We start from the raw sequence: 18,068 nt of genomic DNA on the forward strand, positions 1-18,068 counted from the left end.
AAGTTCGTAGCCATGAAGGTATTTAGGACAAGTTCTAATTGTTATAAATTTTAGTAATAACAATTATAATAGTAATAAAATTATAGCTAACTTTATTGTTATTGTTGTTACTATTACTATTAAATTCTGCAAAACATGCAGAGATTGAATGGTTCCTCCTTAAAAAAGAAGTATGTTTTATCTAATGCATTTGTTAGTTTCCCACTCTTTCAACATATATCCTTGTATCTTTTTCCTCAAGAGTGCATATACTACTTTACTATCTATAATTTCCTGTTGCAGGATGCGTGCGTATGTTTCATCGCTCTTTGGTGGTGTTTACAGTAATTGCAGTTTGTAGTTAGGGTCATAGTCTAAACTTTGATAGTTTTCAGCCAAGTTTAATCTGGAAAGACATAGTGATGAAGATACCAATTATAATATCAATAGTAGTTACCCATTTGTATTTGTGATACTGAGAAAGTAATTATTTAGTATTTTAAAACAAATGCTTATTTCAGTACCCTAATACATTTCTGTCTCAATTGCAATTAATGCCATGTACCAGAAGGTGGAGTAATATGAGATTGACAACTATGTTTGCTGGCACATAGGCAATGTGCTTTTTCCTTAAATACATCAATTCTTCACTTCAGTGATCTTTAGTACAATAAATATTTAAAATCTTAATCTGCTGTCAATTTTTCATGGTGGACATCAAAACTACTATTGTTGCCTCCAGTATTACTGCAAAAGAGTGCTCTAAGCTTCAAAGAATTTCGTATTTCTTGTCAAGTCATGCATTCCTTTTTCACAGGGCTTCTACGGACCTGTATCAAATATTGGAATGTCGAGGCATTGTACAAAAGAGTTGCTTGTTAGTTCTTCTTTATTAAAATAATAATAATGTTTTCCTTCCATAGAAGAAACTGTAATTGCTAGGAACTGTGGTGATGCAATATTTTTGCTTCAGTATTAGTTTAAAATGTTAATTTAAATGTGATATGTAGTTTAGAAGCTAATCTTGATGATTCTGGTATCTTTGTTTACAATTTCCAATTCTAAACTGCCATTATCTCCTTCCTTTTCTTTTTCATCATATTCATGTTTTCTTCAGCTACCATATTTTTTGTACCGCACTGCTTTCAATTTCCACTTTCAACATTTTTCTTCCCTTTAGTCTATCAAAAAAAACAACAGCCAAAAGATCTTTCCTTTCCTACTTGTGAGCACAGCATGTATGTTTTTCAGCTCAAGATACATGCTGTTGATGTGAGCAACAGCACATGAACAGCAGCTTACATCTGCTTTATCTGCAATTATTCCTCAGTTTCTTTCCATCCATACTTTTGGACCATACATATTGCTGCATACCAAAATCCTCATACTTTTACATTTAAGTTTCCGATGAGAACTTAATTTGTTCTCCTGTTTTCTGCAATTAACTTCTGTTCCTCTACTCTTTCCACTTTTACTTAAATCTCAACTTAAAAATGTTCAACACAAATTCTCACAGAGCAGTAATTCAAACCCTTTTATTCATTGTTTCTTTTTTGATCCCCTTTGGTGTAGTTCAGTTTTACAGGGTCTCAAATGGTCTTTGCCCTGAACATTTTTTGATTCCTTCAAATTTCATAAAGAAAAAGTTTGAAGTCATTTACATTTTTTCTCTTTGCTCTATGTTCCTATGTAGGCTTTGACATCAGTAGTTAATTATAGGGAGCCCAAGTCGATCTGCAAAGCACCTGAGTTGGTAAGTGATATGTATCACTGTAGAAAGTAATAATACGTTTTTATAACTGTCAAATAAATTAGTGTAGAGTCCATCACATGAGTATCCATTTCTCACACTGAGTCAGCCTCAGGTGTGTGTTTCAGCAGTTATAAATAACTTAACCTCCACACACATTTTGTGGGTGTGCAAAATTAGTGCATTTGTAATTTTTGATACAGAATTTGCTTTTTCTGTGGATGTGGTGTGTATTGTTTACCTATGAATACACCTTTGTAATAGAACGTGTGACTGTAGACTGTGACTTACTTCATGCTTTAACTTTTGTGTAGAAGTTTGGAATACCTTGGCGTACATTTGTTCTCAAGCTTGACGAGTAGGTTTGGGTTTGTTTTTTCTTTTTTTAACTTGAGCTGGCCAAGTACTGTGACAACTTGTTGAAGAAATCGGCAAAAGGAATGACAGAAAATGAAGTAGAAGACAAACTTACAAGTTTCATTACTGTTTTCAAATACATTGATGACAAAGATGTATTCCAAAAGGTAACTTCCGATATTCAATAAATGTTAAAATATTACATTTAAAGTATACTTGAAGAATGTGGTCATGGTTTTAAAAAACCTCATATGTGATTTTTTTCATGCAGTTTTATGCCAGAATGTTGGCAAAAAGACTAATTCATGGTTTGTCCATGTCTATGGATTCTGAAGAAGCCATGATTAATAAACTAAAGGTAATGTAATATTCTTCTAATGCAGACTAAGCTAACATAGGAGTATGTAATGTTGAGGGGGAGCAGCAGAGGGTGCCAGAGTTAACTTAGCAATCAGTAGATCCTGTTTCCAGTAGCTGCAATGAAAGACCAATTTCTTGGTAGTCTATGAAAGATATATGGTCACATATCACCTAAGCATTTATGATTTTTATGATTTTTTTGTGTAGTTTTATTAAGTGTGTTCAAACAATTCTTATTTACATTCTAAAAGCACTGAGGATTTTCAACAACTAGCTCTGTCTTTCAATTTTATAAAATAACATTGTTCATATAAATCAATGTATAGAAAGTGAAACTAAGATAAATATAATTTTCTGTTATGTTTGTTTTCTATTGCAACTAGTGTTCTCTGTAAATATTATAAAAACATTTTTGCTGACTAGTTTTTCATATTTTAGTAGTGAATGTGCATAATTTATATAATAAGTACTGTGTTCACTGTGAAACCTGTTACAATATTTCTTCACAGCAAGCCTGTGGTTATGAATTTACCAGCAAGCTCCATCGAATGTATACAGACATGAGTGTTAGTGCTGATCTCAACAATAAATTCAACAACTTTATCAAAAACCAGGACACGATTATAGATTTGGGAATTAGTTTTCAGATATATGTTCTACAGGTACTAATGTATGTTTATTACTACTGAGTTACTTGTACTTAATTTTTATGTTTCGATAAGTGAACAATTTTTCTAACTATGAATACTTCTCATGTCGAAACTGACACCTTGTGATCATTTGTGGAATAATTTATTTTCCTAATGTTTGTTTTTTAAATTAACCCACTAGCACACTAAACAACAGCAATGCAAAATGCCTTGTGTTCTTGTCTTGGATTAATACCTTTGTGGGGCATGCATAATGAGCAGTAGAAGTTCTGTTGTAAATTGAATGTCTTACAATATACTAAAGAGATCTATAGTGAATATTGTTAATTTTTCTTAATGTATATGTTGTATGAAAATGTTAATGCTTTTATTTTCTTGATACCTTTAGGCTGGTGCATGGCCTCTAACTCAGGCTCCTTCTTCTACATTTGCAATTCCTCAGGAACTGGAAAAAAGTGTACAGATGGTAGGTTAGTAGGAGGCTTCTTGTAAACATGTGGAAAATGTAAAATAACTCCAAATAAAAGACCATCACTCTAACAGAGAAAAACGTGAGCTACTGCATTTTATTTGTAAATCATGGCTATCCTGTTTCCAGTCCATATGAAATTTGGAAGGGTCACCCAGATGACATACTAAATTTATATATGTATTTGCATAGCTTTATTTTTCACATCTCTCTTCTACACTTTGTGATTGATGGAGGAGATACTAATAAATACAATCAAATGAACTGGGCTGATTCCTAGCTTTAAAGTCAATTCCTAATATTTGGATAAAAGAAGATTTTGTTTCCAATATTAAATCTGAACAGATTTAATAGCAGATTAAAACGCAGATACAGGTTTCTTGTCCTGTATTTCATAGGAACCATTCAAAATCAAGTTTTGTGCAAACTTCTTTAAAGCTAATTTTATGAATTCTCAAAAGCTGTAAAGGTTTTACTTTGGCCAAATATTCTCTTTTTATGTGATTATGTCTGCTTTACAGAAGTGGAATATTTTATTACTTTTGATTATATTATTGTGTTCTAAATGTTACCTGTACAATGTTTGTGTTAAAATACAGAATATGTGTGCTGATCTTTGCTAAAGTGTATTTAATAGTGAAGTACATTTTAGGCAATAAAACTTTCATATTATTGGACATAACATATTTTTAAAGCAGTTTATACCTTAAATTGCTATCTGATGTAAATTATAATGGCACATGTCTGTTTCTTTGGTGAAGGAGCTTTTTCATGTATTACTTCTAAGTATTAGAACTATTTATTCTTCTTTTATTTATGCTGCATTAAGTGGCGCTTGGGTTTAGCAATAGAATAGTTTTTAACCCATACTATGGAATCCACATAAAGTGGATGATTGACATTTTGCTTTTCTTTGTGGGCTTAAAATAGGAGTATTGTCACTTGTGCCTCAGTTGGAAAATTGTTACGGATTTGCGTATCAGAAGTAGCTGAGAGTCTAGGTTGCTTGGCTAACTTCACTGTTTTGCCAGTTTAAAGAAGCAAACTTATTCATGTGTCACCTAGCTAGAATTAATGCTCTAAATTATGCTTATGGTTCCCTGAGGAAACAGAGCATGACTTTGGGGAGTCTTTGAAAACTCAACTGTTTAGCAGCTTTTTCAGGCTCTGAAACTGACAGAGCTTCCTATAAATATATATTTATTTGAATGGTATACAAATATTGGTTTTCATACTATTTAAGCTTGTGGGTGAATCAGAAACACCTGATTCTTAGAGGTCAAAAGTCCCCCCTTTTGTATTTTCCTTCGATGTTAATCAGAGTTGCCTGACCAAATCAGAGTAAGCTAAATTCATGTGTACACGGTGTTGCTACATGAGGTTCAGGGAGGTTTGATCCCATTTTAAGGAAAGGTTCTTCGAATACGCTTAAGTTTTTCTCATTACCAGAAAGTAGATAGACCTTAAATTAGGATTAGTCTGCAAGCCACATTTTCTCGTCTCTTTCAGATAAGAAGTATAAGAACAAAATTTCTGATTATTTTTTCTTTAAAAAAAAAAAAAAAAGGAAGCTTTAGTATTTAAGCTAAGGTTTAGCAGGCACCTGCCAATAAATATATGCAGTTTGGTTTGTTTCTCTTGGCTATGGGCTAATACGAAGGACTAAGGTCAGATTTATATTTTAAGTTTTCTGTTGTATTTTCAAACAAATTTCAGTTATTTTTCAGAGGACATCCAAGAGAATGCCATAGCTACTAAAACGCTACTAAAAATCCCCATTCCTATGTTTCTTCTTACAAAATGATAGGACTCTTTATTACATATGTTAAAATACATTCTTGATTTTTACAAGCCTTGCCATAAACTTCCGCTTTAGTCTTTGGAGAAATTCTTCTTTTCCTTCCTGTCACAGTAACTTTTCTGCATTGGTCTAGCCCACAGAATAAGTAAGCCAGAAGCCATATCCTCAAAAGGTTTTTTAAACATTCTGGAATATCTTTAATTGTTCTTCAAAATCCAGTGTTCCCTTTCATTTCCTAGGGCTTTTTCTTATTCTCTCTCAATTGCTTGCTAGTTTCCAGGAATGACAGGATTGATGGATTATATATAATATGAGAATAACATGGTTTTGCTGCTGCTCTGTAAATTTGATTTTTCTTATGAGATTCCGCAGGTCATTTATGCCCTTTCTTCTCTTATTCTTTGTTGGTGAAAATGACATTTAAATGTAAATGAATACAGCTTTGAAAGAATCTTCTAGGAATTGCATTCCTAGAGTCTTCTGGAAAGTGGTCACATTTACAGTAGCCAGATTTGTGCACTTTACTGCCAGATTTCAGACTGCATAGCTAATTTTCACTTGCCCAAAACCAAAAACTACCTCTTAAAGAAGAGAGGATTCTTAAGTTGTTTTTAAGGCCTTTTCTTGTTTGGAGGTAACTTTTTTCATATTCCTGTTCTGCTATATATTTGTGTGTCTCTGTAGAATATCAGGAAAAAATGCTTTCCAGAATGATTGACGTAGCCCTTTCCATAATGACAAGAAATTAATGTAAAAATCAAGAAAAGAAGGAAGAAATTAGCATTACTGCTAATGCTACTTTTGCACATAAGATTTTTAGAATACTGATTTTGAGGGACCCTTCAATTTTTGGGTGTCAGCAAAGCTTCGAAATGTTACTTCATAAATCACAAATGTGTGCTGCTTTGCGAAAATAGGTTTTGGAAGGTTTCAACAGAAATTTGAGGATCTGTAGTCACTTCTTGATTCTGAGATGTTTTCAAACTGTGTAGTTTTGTCTAGCCTCAAACCCAGATTGGAAGGTGGCAAAAACTGTGCCCACTTTTCAAACTTGATCTTTTGGTATTCCCTGTAAAAATATGTTCAGGAATGTAAGATGAGATTCATCATAAAAGTCAGTGTGTAGCTGACTGTGGGAAATACCTGTTAACTAAAAATTTATGTTTCTTGAAGGATGTCGTTTAAAAAAAAACCAAACAGTAAAATTGATTTTCTGAAATTATTTTAAATAGGATGTCCAAGCCATGACTTGGACTGATTTCACCAAGGTGAAAGAATAAAAATACACTTATTTTTATATGAAATTGGAAGGAACAGAATAGTAAAACCTAACATCATTGATAGTTAAAACCTCATAGAAATTCTTTTTAAATTCAGTAGGGTTGATAATTTGGAACACTGTTTAACTAAGGTATTTTATGCTTTGAGAGTATGAACGTGTCAACAATCTGTTTGATGTAGTCACCAAGTGATATGCTAATATTAATATGTTCAAGTAGTTCAGTAAATGACTGATGTTCAGTCACCAGCCATCTTCTAAAGGAAAATGATTGATCTGCAATGTTTCCATCCAATATGGTGAACATAAACCCACTATTTCTTTACCTGGGTGGTAGTGTGATAATAAACTATTGTAAGTAGTTATATATGAGACTAATTGAAGTTTATTTTGTTTTGCAGTTTGAATTATTTTACAGTCAGCATTTTAGTGGAAGGAAGCTTACTTGGTTACATTATCTTTGTACAGGTAAAAATAAGTGCTTTGCTAAACTTATGCTTGATACAACTGACAGTTATTCATTAAAAGTCCTTTTCAAATGGCGACAGACTTCGGAATTGGAACATTATGTTGCATATAAAGTCAACTGACTTATTTTGCATTATAAATTAATTTAATATTTACTGCATAGTATTTCCAAAAGTTATGTTTGGTAAACTTGCATATGTTGTCTGTGATTTATTAAATCCAAGTAAAACTAGTTGTACATTCTTAACTACAAAACAGCACTGCAGAACTGCTGAGTTAATAACAATTGCCCTAGAATTGTTTTTGTAATATCATATGTCCCTTAGCTGAATGTTAATATTAAGAATGCATATTACACTATTTTACTCAGATATGTAAGTATCTAAGTAAATACATATATTTACTTATGTGTATATTTACTATATAGAAATATATCTGTAAAAACATTTTAGAAGAGATATATAAAATTGTAGCTTAGCTTATTAAGTATCAGATTGCATTTTATTTCAAGTGCTTTCAGCGTCATGCTTTAATCACTGAGCAGCACAACGTATTACATGGAGGTGAAAAGTAGACTAACATACAACAATATAGTGTAATGAAAATTTAGTTCTGATAATACCAAGTTGCCTTAACTCACACTCACTTATACAGAGAAAGTCTAAATCTGCTTTCAGGCATTTTTCTTCAGTGCTTTTTTTCTTTTTTTTTCTTTTTTTTTTTTTATTTCAGTGGATTTAAAGAGTATGAGCATATTGCGAAAAAATTTTAACGGACAAGTCTTTTATTTATTTATTTTTTTTTAAAATCTTTCCTTGGAACAACTTTCTGGTAATCACTATTCTGTGATTCTGTGTAAGCTATTCCTGATTGCAATGCATTGAGGCTATTTGGAATTTCCCTTTTTTATTACTGTAAATTATATTACATTATTCAAATTCAACCCTGTGTTTTTCCTTTTTTCTTGAAAACACTATTTTTCTAGTGTTCATAGCGGGGGTTTCGTAGCAGACCACATTCTATATAAAACATCAGTTTTCATCTTCCCATTCCACAGGTTAAATGCATACTTAGGTGTGAATGGAATGTCTGGAAATGTATGAGAGGCTCTAGTAGTTAGACTTCAGGTGACTTTTCAGCACATTCCTTCAGTTTATCAAATACTACTTGTATTGTTACAGGTGAAGTAAAAATGAATTATTTGAGCAAACCTTACGTAGCCATGGTCACAACATACCAAATGGCAGTGTTGCTTGCCTTCAACAACAGTGAAACTGTCAGTTACAAGGAGCTTCAGGATAGTACACAAATGAATGAGAAGGAACTGACAAAAACCATCAAATCCTTACTTGATGTCAAAATGATCAACCATGACTCAGACAAGGTATGCAGTAGTGATATAAAAAAACTTTCATGTTTTCAGTCTTGTGATTCTTGTATTTGTTGAGGGCTTTTTTTAATATAAAAGGATCCACAGTTTTCCTTTTTTTTTTTTTCTTAAACTATTATTCACCCTTGTGAACTATTATAAATCTGTATTTATAAGGAAAGGGACAGGAGGAAGTAGACTACCTGTGTCATATAGGCTCTCTATGCCTATAACATCAAGGTATTCTGAAAAGGTGGTAATGCTAGGACTGTTTATTGTTTCTGTTGCGTTTCATCCATATGGCTTTATACTCATAGCTGTTGGAGGGGAATACTCTTTAAATACATCACTTTCAAAGTTGTACTGAGTCACAGGAAGGAGCCCAAGTAGTAAACCAAAGAGTCTTACAGAGACCTAAAAAAAAAATTAGTGGGATTAAGAAACTGAAAGTAACAGGAACCATGTTCTTCCTTGCTGGCAGATTACAGGAGGAGGAAAGGGAGCAAGGAGGGCTTGTGTGGGAGGATTTTTGCTGCAATTTGCCAAACTCCATCGTTCCATGAGTTTCATGGAATTCCAGTAATATCTGAGCTTTGTTTGTGGTTAAGGCAATGGTTGATAAAGGTTCTGTTTCTGACTCTGTATTATACTTCTGTATCACCCACATGAAACCAGTTACTCTTTTTCCCATAAAGTGAAGGGCACAGATATCTGTTATGTAAGAAACACTACAGAAGTGCCCGTGCATACCATACAGCTCTAGCATGTGCTTCCAGGTAGCCCAGAAAGTCCATTATTTACACAGTATCAGGTAAAAGAAACTGAGATAAGCTGTTCGCTTCACCTATGAGAAGAAATCCAAAGTGCTCTGAGAGCTGCTTTTTTTTTTTTTAAACCAGGAAGATATTAGAAAATGGAAAGTGAGATCACAAGGAAGACCTGATACTTGGCTGAAGCATAGGACATGCTTCCAGTATCTAGAAACAAGCTCAGGTTGGAACAGTGGCTGGGAAGATGTCTGTTAAACCATGAGTGAAATATAACACTGGGAGCTATTAGAGAAAACAGCAAGATTTTTCATAATCTTACAAAGTTACCCATTATTTAAGGGATTTACATTTATTTATGTCTGTTGTATAGGGTTTGCCCAGTTTCTTTAAGTATATGTCATTGACGAGGAAACGATATAGCTTCCAACCCTTTTACCTTTTAATGTTTACCACTGCATTTTCTGGTTCTTTAACTTCCAGGCTATTGTATTCAAACATCTCTGCTAATTCTGTTTTCTTTGCACTCCATCCAGCAGTGTGAAAGCATATCCGTAGACAGTCTATCAGCTTACTTATTGAATAAGCCAGTGAACTTTAGTGGCTCAAGCAATGAAATTAAATACACTACCGTTTCTTTACCTGTATCAGAGCCTCACAGAAAAAGTACAGTGTATTAAATGTCATAGTTTGCTTTTGTTTGTTTACTCTTTTTTAAAAGAGGAAAGAGAAAAAGAAACTTCTGGCAAAATCTTCATTGGTTCATTAGAATCATGCTTTTTGAATTCATGCACAACAATTTATTTTGGTCTATACTCAATCATGTAAGCAGAATAATGCTAAAATTTAATGTTAGCTTATATTTTTTAAAGTTGTTGATCTTTGCTTTTTCATGTTAAATTTTCTATGCTATGCCTGGATACTATAAAATATTATAATAAAGAATATTTGTTGCAGAATTAGAATTAATACTGTTCTGAGTGTATATCTAGATAAATATTGACTGTGTTTACTGAAGTTTTTGTGCTTGAGGCAACAATGGTTCGGCAAGATTCCAAAGTCTAAGAAGCCCAGTAACTTTATTCCTTTATTCTGCTGGACGTTGGTAATACTTGTACAGACTCTTGCTTGGAAATTTCAAAGATCGTTCAGGTCATCCTGTTAGTTGAATGTAAAGGTGTTTGGACTGCAGGGAATAGTTACCATTTATTGAAAGAAATGGACTTTAATGTGTGGAAAAGAATTGAGAATCTGACAGGAAAAAATCAGAAACATACAGATATATGTGGAACTGTAGAAGCTGCAGTTTGTAAACTGTTTCTGCTATAACATAACAAAATGCTTAGATGTTTTTCCTTAAGTTCTGGAAGGTAACCTTAGTAATAGTTGTGAAAGCAACAGCTCTGTCTCTTGAGATTCTGCCATAAATACATGCAAATCCTACCTTCTTTGCAGGGACAAAATGAGTTTAAATGGAGAGTATTGGCAACTAATATAAGCTGTTGAAGTATTAGAACAGAAATTGTTTTAATCATACTGACTTGTTAACAATATTCCTGTGTGTCAGAGTTCTTTATAGTGTTTTCTAAAATAGACTTGATTTCTGGGTTAGTTAAACTGTAGGTTAAAAAAATTGACCTGGTTCAAGTGGCATTTTAGAATTTCTAACTGCAAATCCGCTGAAATTGTTTGTGTGTATGCAAGCCTCTAATTGTGATTTTATTTTATTTTCCAAAGTAAATTGTTATCGTTTTCTGGTTCCATTTCTGATTTTTTAAAAAGATTCTTTATTGCAGGAAGATGTAGAGGCAGAGTCTACGTTTTCATTAAATATGAACTTCAGCAGTAAACGAACAAAATTTAAAATTACTACATCAATGCAGAAAGACACGCCACAGGCAAGTATACTTTGGTGTTTCTAGCTTGAACAGCTTAGGAAGCTTATTTTTCTAAAATGAAATTTATTATATTAGTTTGATGTAAGCCGCTATAAGAGTCCCTGTGTAAGATTTACATCACCATAAAGAAATTGTTTAAGTTTAACACTTAAGCGCTAAATTATATTTTTTTTGTACTTAAAATATAGGCAGGAGAAGATGGAATAGGGAATAAGAAAAAAAAGAAAAAGATAAGCAAGAGCTATTCCTCTTATACCAAGTGGGATTGACATTTAACTTGTCTTACCTAATGACACTTTTTTGTTGGTGGTGTTTCAACAAAAGCAACTTATTCTAGGAACAGCAGAACCAATCATCTCTGTTTTCCTATGATTTTGTGTCTTTTGTCAACTGGAATTAACCTCCAGTGTTGATAATCCATGTTCCCTCTGTATCTCCTAAGACATGGGATTTTGTACAAGAGACGTGTGTGCTGCCAAACTCAACACATTATAGTAAATTCTGCTTGCATTTCTCCCTAGCAAAAACGCTGCTTTGGATGACTCTGTCCTACCTTTATGCTGACTTTCATGAAACCTGGCATTCTTGATTTACAGAGTACTTTGCCTGGAATTGAACTTCACCTAGATATTTGTATGAATTGACTGATTTTAATACAGTAAAAAGTATAGATTCAAGATACTTTTATAAAGTGTTTATTGACCTTACTATATTTTAAGCATTACTGTTCTTCCTATGTTGCAGGAGATGGAGCAGACCAGAAGTGCTGTAGATGAAGACAGAAAAATGTATCTTCAAGCTGCTATAGTTCGTATCATGAAAGCACGTAAAGTGTTGCGACATAACGCTCTTATTCAGGAGGTAAGATAAAGTCCTCTTCTTAAGCATTATTTGATGAAAATCTTCAGGATACTTGGGTAAAACATCTGGCCACAAAACTCTTATGTCAACACTAATACTTCAGTGAAATTAGTGAGAATTTCATTGGAGTCTACTTTGAACTGCAGTACTGGAGCACTAGCTGTGATCCCTCAATCTTGTAAATGTGTCTCAGCAGTAAAGCATTAAGTGCCTGTATGCTTGCTCGTTCCTGTTGGCTGGTTCTGTGCCGACAGATGTCATATCCTATAAGAATCATTGCCAGAGCTATAGGTTCAATTGAAAATCTGAATATTAGTATTCTAGGTATGGAATTTCCATAGAAGCACCTAGCCAATGTTGAGCTCTAATCGTAAAGTTGGATTTTATTCTAATTCATGGCTTAAACTTTAAATGTTGTCTGGGTATGTAGACATGTACTTCTTAATCTCCCTTTCCTGTTAAGCAGTAAAGTTGTCTAGATTTTTTAGCTTCTAGATTAATGATCTGTGAACTGTTACAGACTGGCTGGGAAGGAAGTACTATTTCTTTTGTTTTTCTCCCGCTTTCCCATCTGTGCTAGTTGCCTGCCTAATTGTATTTCTTATTCTAACCCAAGGTTTGCTCCTACCAACCAGTTCCCAGTTTTTGTTTTCTTAGCCTTGCAAGGCATTCATTCTTCAGTCTAATTCATTCTTGCATCTCCTGAGCCTTGCTGGATAGCCTCAGAGTAGACTGGTGGGAGAGGGAATAAAGATTCCTGCTTTATTGGACCATTTTGAGCATGGAGGTGGAGAGGCATTCAGGCATTTTGAGATCTGCTGTATGTTTTCTGTCTTGTAGTGATGGAGGAAACAGTTTACCACACCCACCGTTAAATTTTTATTTCCTAAAAAAAAGTGGAGAGCTTTTAAGCCCAGAACTTGCAGTGTGAGACATCTTAAAGGTTTTGGATATTGAAATAGTGCTTGTACACACATACTCTGAAAGTGTATTTGAATATGTAAAAGATGAGGCAGCGTAGGTCCTGATTCCTTATCAAAATCCTTTGTTATTTGGTTTCCTGTTACTTAAATCATCCATGCAGTTATGATAAAATCCTGTAAGAATTTACAGTTACAGCTAGAAAATGGTAGGCAAGCCCTGTTTTATCTTTGAAAATAATTTTTTCTCCCTATTCTCAAATTCTTAGACAAAGTTTTCAAAGTGTACTTTCCTTGAGACAAGTTTATAAGGGTGGAAGAGATTACAAATTTTTATGTTTTGGAAACAAAAAATCCTTTCTGGTTACTGTTTCCTTTGTTTAACTCAGGAGGCACTAACTGACATGCCTCTGCTATGCTTTGCTATTGCAGTACTCTTGCAGAATAGTATGGCATATTAACATCAGGAACTTTTTCATGTTTTGCAAGAAAGGTGGATATTTTGATTGTTACTCAGTGAAAAACTAAGTAAGTAAAGTTTGTGCTCTGTTTATGTATCACCAGCCACATCTACCTGTTTTGGTTTTTTACCGTAGTTTTTAACTAAATTTATGACACTTTTGAAAATCACGTCCTTTATCATTTAGTCTTTAGTTCTCAGTTTTGAATACTACTTATATCCTAGGTGGATTAGAGCATTTAAAACTAAAATCAATAAAGAGTTGATATCTGTGCTGCAGTATAGAGTGCGGACCTCACGTAGCCTTAAATGAGCACTTGTGAAACCTCAACCAATAAGGTGAAGCAGTACAAAAATCCATTTTTCCCTCTTTTTTGCACTCTGAATTAATTTGTGCCGATCTCTGTGTTGCCTCAGCTGAACTACTACTGAGACCTGAGCTTGATCCTTTAAAATGTTAGGTGTCTGTGGTATAGATGTACTCTTAGGGGACTTCAGAAATTGCTAGGTTTTAGAGCAAATTGTAGGGAGGCATGATGTTGTATACCTAATGCTTAAACACAAATATGAAAATCTCATTAAGTGGAGATTTTACCTAGTTATGTCTGCATTGAGCTCAGTAACTTGTTCTGCTTCATGTTGTATGAATAAGGCTGAACTGCCAGGTGGTTCTGAGTTGAACATGCTCAGCTTTCTCACTAGACTGACCTTTATTAAAAAATGAATAACCGTCACGTCTATTAAATGTCTAGAGTATGCATAACTAACTTCTTGGCTGTCCAACTTCCTTTTTTCCTCTGCTAACCTTGTAGTAAGACTTGATTTACTGTCAAGAGACTTTTTATTTCTTAAAACATTCGTTTCTCATATTGTTACTAATTATATACATAGTTCTTGTTACTTTTATCCCGATGCTTATATACTTACAAGTAATGTATTCACTTAAAATTTCTAGCCTGACTTCTTGAGAAGTAAGAATGAATCTTTTGAAAGGAAGTCTGTTTACTATGAATGGTTAATATTTTCTTACCTCATTAATATTTTTTTCTGAGATACAAAGGCAGGATTATACTGTTGTTAGTGACATGATTGAAAGACTCCTAGCCTTAATGTAGTTAGCTCTGATTCTAGCAGTTAGACTACAGCACCACAAATTTCATTTAGGGTGAGGTGTCCAGGAAAATACTCAAGGCCCTTGCTAGACCTGTATATGTCAGCATGTGGTCTTTGCTGAATTGGTGATTGTGTTAGATATGCCCTGGCAGCTCCATGCTGCAGTCGCTTGCAGGACAAGGTAGCTCATACCTTAAAATGAATAAGGTCAGTGGGAGTGGTGGAGGGGAAAGGTCAATGCAGTCATTCCCAGAAATTTTTTTTATTCTGACCATCAGGTATTTCTATCCATCCTTCTTATTTGCATTATCTTTGATAAAACAAAAACAAAACCAAAAAACCCCTACCAACACAAATTCTGTCTTTTGTTCTCTCTGTCCTAAGTAAATATGTTAAGTATGATGATGACAATCAGTTTGAGTGTAGGGATGAAGTTAGGTGAAATCTGAGCGGATCTATTAGCTTGTTAGCACCAAGTTTCTTCTCATTTGTATTGCTGTGGAACATACCAGACCCTTGGCTGCTAGCCCAACAAAACTCGCTCTTTTGAGCTTTTTGTTTGCTTTGCTGGGTGAGTTCTACCTGGTGAGTTCTGTTGGCTCACAGAGGGCTCCAGCAAGCTCTAGAGCTGGGACAAAGTCAGCCATGAAAAGTTGTAAAGAAAACAGGAAATCCAGCTGAAATAAAAATGACTTTCTTTACAGAACAAATGAGAAACTACGAGCAAAATATATTGTGACATTTGAGTACTAAGATCTTTTGTTTGCCTCACTTACCATTGCTAGGAAGTGGAGAGGAGAAAGTAATAGTCATTTTCTTTGCTGCAGGTTGGCCACAAGAATAAAATATGAAAAATTTTCAAAGTTAATAGATATGCATATTCTGTTACTACACACCGTTTCCTCCTCTTCTCTACAAGAGAATGGGCAAAACTGAGAACTATTAAGAGGCATCTGAAGTTTTGCCTACAGCTGCAGTTTCTTCTGCAATGCATATATAGATTTGTTTTTGCAATAAATGTAAGTTCCAGCATAGCCAAGTGGAGCTTGCCAAATCGTACATCTGTCCTCAGTGACTGAAGAAAGAGAGGTTCATCCTGATTGTCTCAAATTGTATAGGAAAGGAGGTCAGTGATAGGGGGGCTCCATTTACACCTTCCAGGCAGCTGAGCAGTTCAGGTGTGTTCCAGGACCAGGTATACAGCACTGCATGGGCTGGGACTTAGACAGAACACAAGAAATCCAGCTCACATCTCATCGCAACAGCAATAAAGTAGTGTAACTTTACAAAATGATTACTGCTTGGGCTGTGTCTTTTGTGATGAAAAGTGTCATCGTCTAGGGCTTTTCAGCAAATTTCCTGAAAAAGAAGTGTTATTTTTTCTTGCGAATTTGCTTGTCTAGTGCAGTAGAATCTCTGAGGATAGGCTGCATTTTTTATATATTTAAACTGTGCTACTCAAGAATGAATAAGGTCTTGTTATAACGTTATAGTCCTATTTTTTGGTAATTTGTTATGTACCTGTGTACACGTCTTCTAAACATGTCTCTTTAATGCTATAAAGAACAGGTTTCACAAATCTTTATTAAATGAAAATGTCTTCTCTATCCTTTTATGATAACAAAAGTGGTGATGGACGTGAAGAAAATTGTGTTCAACTTTAGAAGTAGTTGTGAAATACAATCAAGTGAAATTTAACCATTCAGAACGGGATAAGTATTATGAAAACTAAGATTAACACATTCTTCAGCATTTAATTTCCAAGAAGTCAGTCAAACAAAATTTGGAAGTCGCATTTAATTTCCAAGTAGGACTGAAGTCAGTCAAACAAAATTTGGAAGTCCATAAAGGAAACATTCCAGAACAATGAAAGTAGGTAAACACAAGTAAAAGGGACCTAGTCTAGGAAGAGAAGTCAGTTAGCAGAGCCAGCACAGTAAGGCATATAGTGTTTTACAAAATTTTCACTTTGCTTAGACTGTGACGATAATAAAGCGATGAAATGTGTTAATAATTGATTAATTTTTAACCTGAATATTTATCTTCGTTTGTACTTGACAAATGAATCATTCAAGAGTACTGAAAAGATCTGGCTAACATGCAGGCAAACTAACCAATGAGCTGAGCGCACAGCTTAAGTGTCCCGACACTAATGTATAGAGATACTTTGTTGATTGCTATAAATGAACTATTCCAGGTTTATTTAATCCCATCTTTAAAAGAAAAATATACTGAATTTGCCTTAAAGCAAATAGTTCTGTAGCACTTATAACTGTTGTAAATAAAAATAACACAAAGAACGTGTCTTTCTTTTGCAGGTAATTAGCCAATCAAGAGCTAGATTTAACCCAAGTATCAGCATGATTAAAAAGTGTATTGAAGTTCTGATAGACAAACAGTACATAGAGCGAAGCCAGGCCTCTGCAGACGAATACAGTTATGTAGCATGATGTTGCTACCCTGCAGGTATGATTGTAAGGAGATCATTGCTGTCACTGTTTGGTGTGTTCCTGTGGGAAGAGGCAGGCCTGTGCCTCCATAATTGGTCACTTGGCAGCCCCTGTTTTTCTGCTGTTTACAACATCACCAGTGCCATGTCATGAGCGTCAATGAAAATGCCTATAGATATTTCAAGCTCATGTCATTATGACATTTCTTAAAACTTTACTAAAAGAATGAGTGAAGTATTGCTGAAATGTGGAAAATTGGTTGGGTACCATGCTTTTTTTTTTTTTTCTCCCCTTTCACGTTTGCAGTTGATGTTTTTTAATGTATCTTAAGACAAAGTAAAAAAAAAAAAAACAAAACTAAATATTGTAATATGACAGATAACCTAATAATTGTATCTACATTAAAATGTAAAAAAATGACGAACATGATACTGCTGCTTGTCAAATAAAAAAAATAAAGTTATATAATGTGTCTCGAATGATTGTAGAAATGGATATAACATTAATGTCTGTAAATATTATTCAGACCTAGAAGACTAAAAATAATGTTTTGTGTTTGGGTTTTGGATAACCTCAGAAGTAGATCTGACATAAGAACAAATTCATATAAAACTGAATACCAGGTATGTTATGTTTGATGTGATTATAAAAAAATATTTATGGTTAAATGCACATCTTGTTTTCTTGAGATTAGGCTAATTTACATTTGTAGTGCCTGAAGGCCTATGCTGTGTCTGTTAATCTCACACTGTAGGAATATATGTTACAAGAGAAAATAAACAGGCATTTAAGGGGATTTAAGTAGTGTAGATCACAAAGAATTAGGAATGGTTATCATGAACATCAAAGATACAGTTCAGTGGCTTTTAAAAACACCCCATTAATAGGGAAGAGGACAGCAGACTGGTAATTGAAAAATGTTTTCTCATTAATGCATTGGGTAGAAACACTGCATGGATAGGTACTTATGTTTGTTTCCACATAAGCCCATACTGTTTTTTTTCTTGTTTTCACTCCTAACTCATATGGTTGTATTTATCATATTTAGTTTTCCTCTGCCCCAATAAGATTTCTAGCTATTTAGGTGGGACAAGAAGTCCACGGGCTATTTCATGTC

General features: G+C 34.0%; 1 protein-coding gene across 1 annotated transcript in view; it reads left to right on the top strand.

Moving 5' to 3' along the window:
- Positions 1 to 17,416, top strand: part of CUL2 (cullin 2) — a 50,720-nt gene extending 33,304 nt beyond the window's left edge. Inside the window, exons 11-20 of the mRNA XM_009895104.1 lie at positions 1,673 to 1,732; positions 2,125 to 2,253; positions 2,358 to 2,444; positions 2,956 to 3,108; positions 3,485 to 3,562; positions 7,047 to 7,113; positions 8,295 to 8,497; positions 11,046 to 11,147; positions 11,892 to 12,008; positions 16,820 to 17,416. Of these exons, the coding sequence (XP_009893406.1) occupies positions 1,673 to 1,732; positions 2,125 to 2,253; positions 2,358 to 2,444; positions 2,956 to 3,108; positions 3,485 to 3,562; positions 7,047 to 7,113; positions 8,295 to 8,497; positions 11,046 to 11,147; positions 11,892 to 12,008; positions 16,820 to 16,951 (1,128 nt within the window). The 3' untranslated portion in view covers positions 16,952 to 17,416. The remainder of the gene's footprint in view (positions 1 to 1,672; positions 1,733 to 2,124; positions 2,254 to 2,357; positions 2,445 to 2,955; positions 3,109 to 3,484; positions 3,563 to 7,046; positions 7,114 to 8,294; positions 8,498 to 11,045; positions 11,148 to 11,891; positions 12,009 to 16,819) is intronic.
- The last annotated feature ends 652 nt before the right edge of the window (positions 17,417 to 18,068 follow it).

The sequence above is a fragment of the Charadrius vociferus genome, unplaced genomic scaffold, assembly GCF_000708025.1.
Source record: "Charadrius vociferus isolate BGI_N301 unplaced genomic scaffold, ASM70802v2 scaffold61, whole genome shotgun sequence".
Taxonomy (NCBI): domain Eukaryota; kingdom Metazoa; phylum Chordata; class Aves; order Charadriiformes; family Charadriidae; genus Charadrius; species Charadrius vociferus.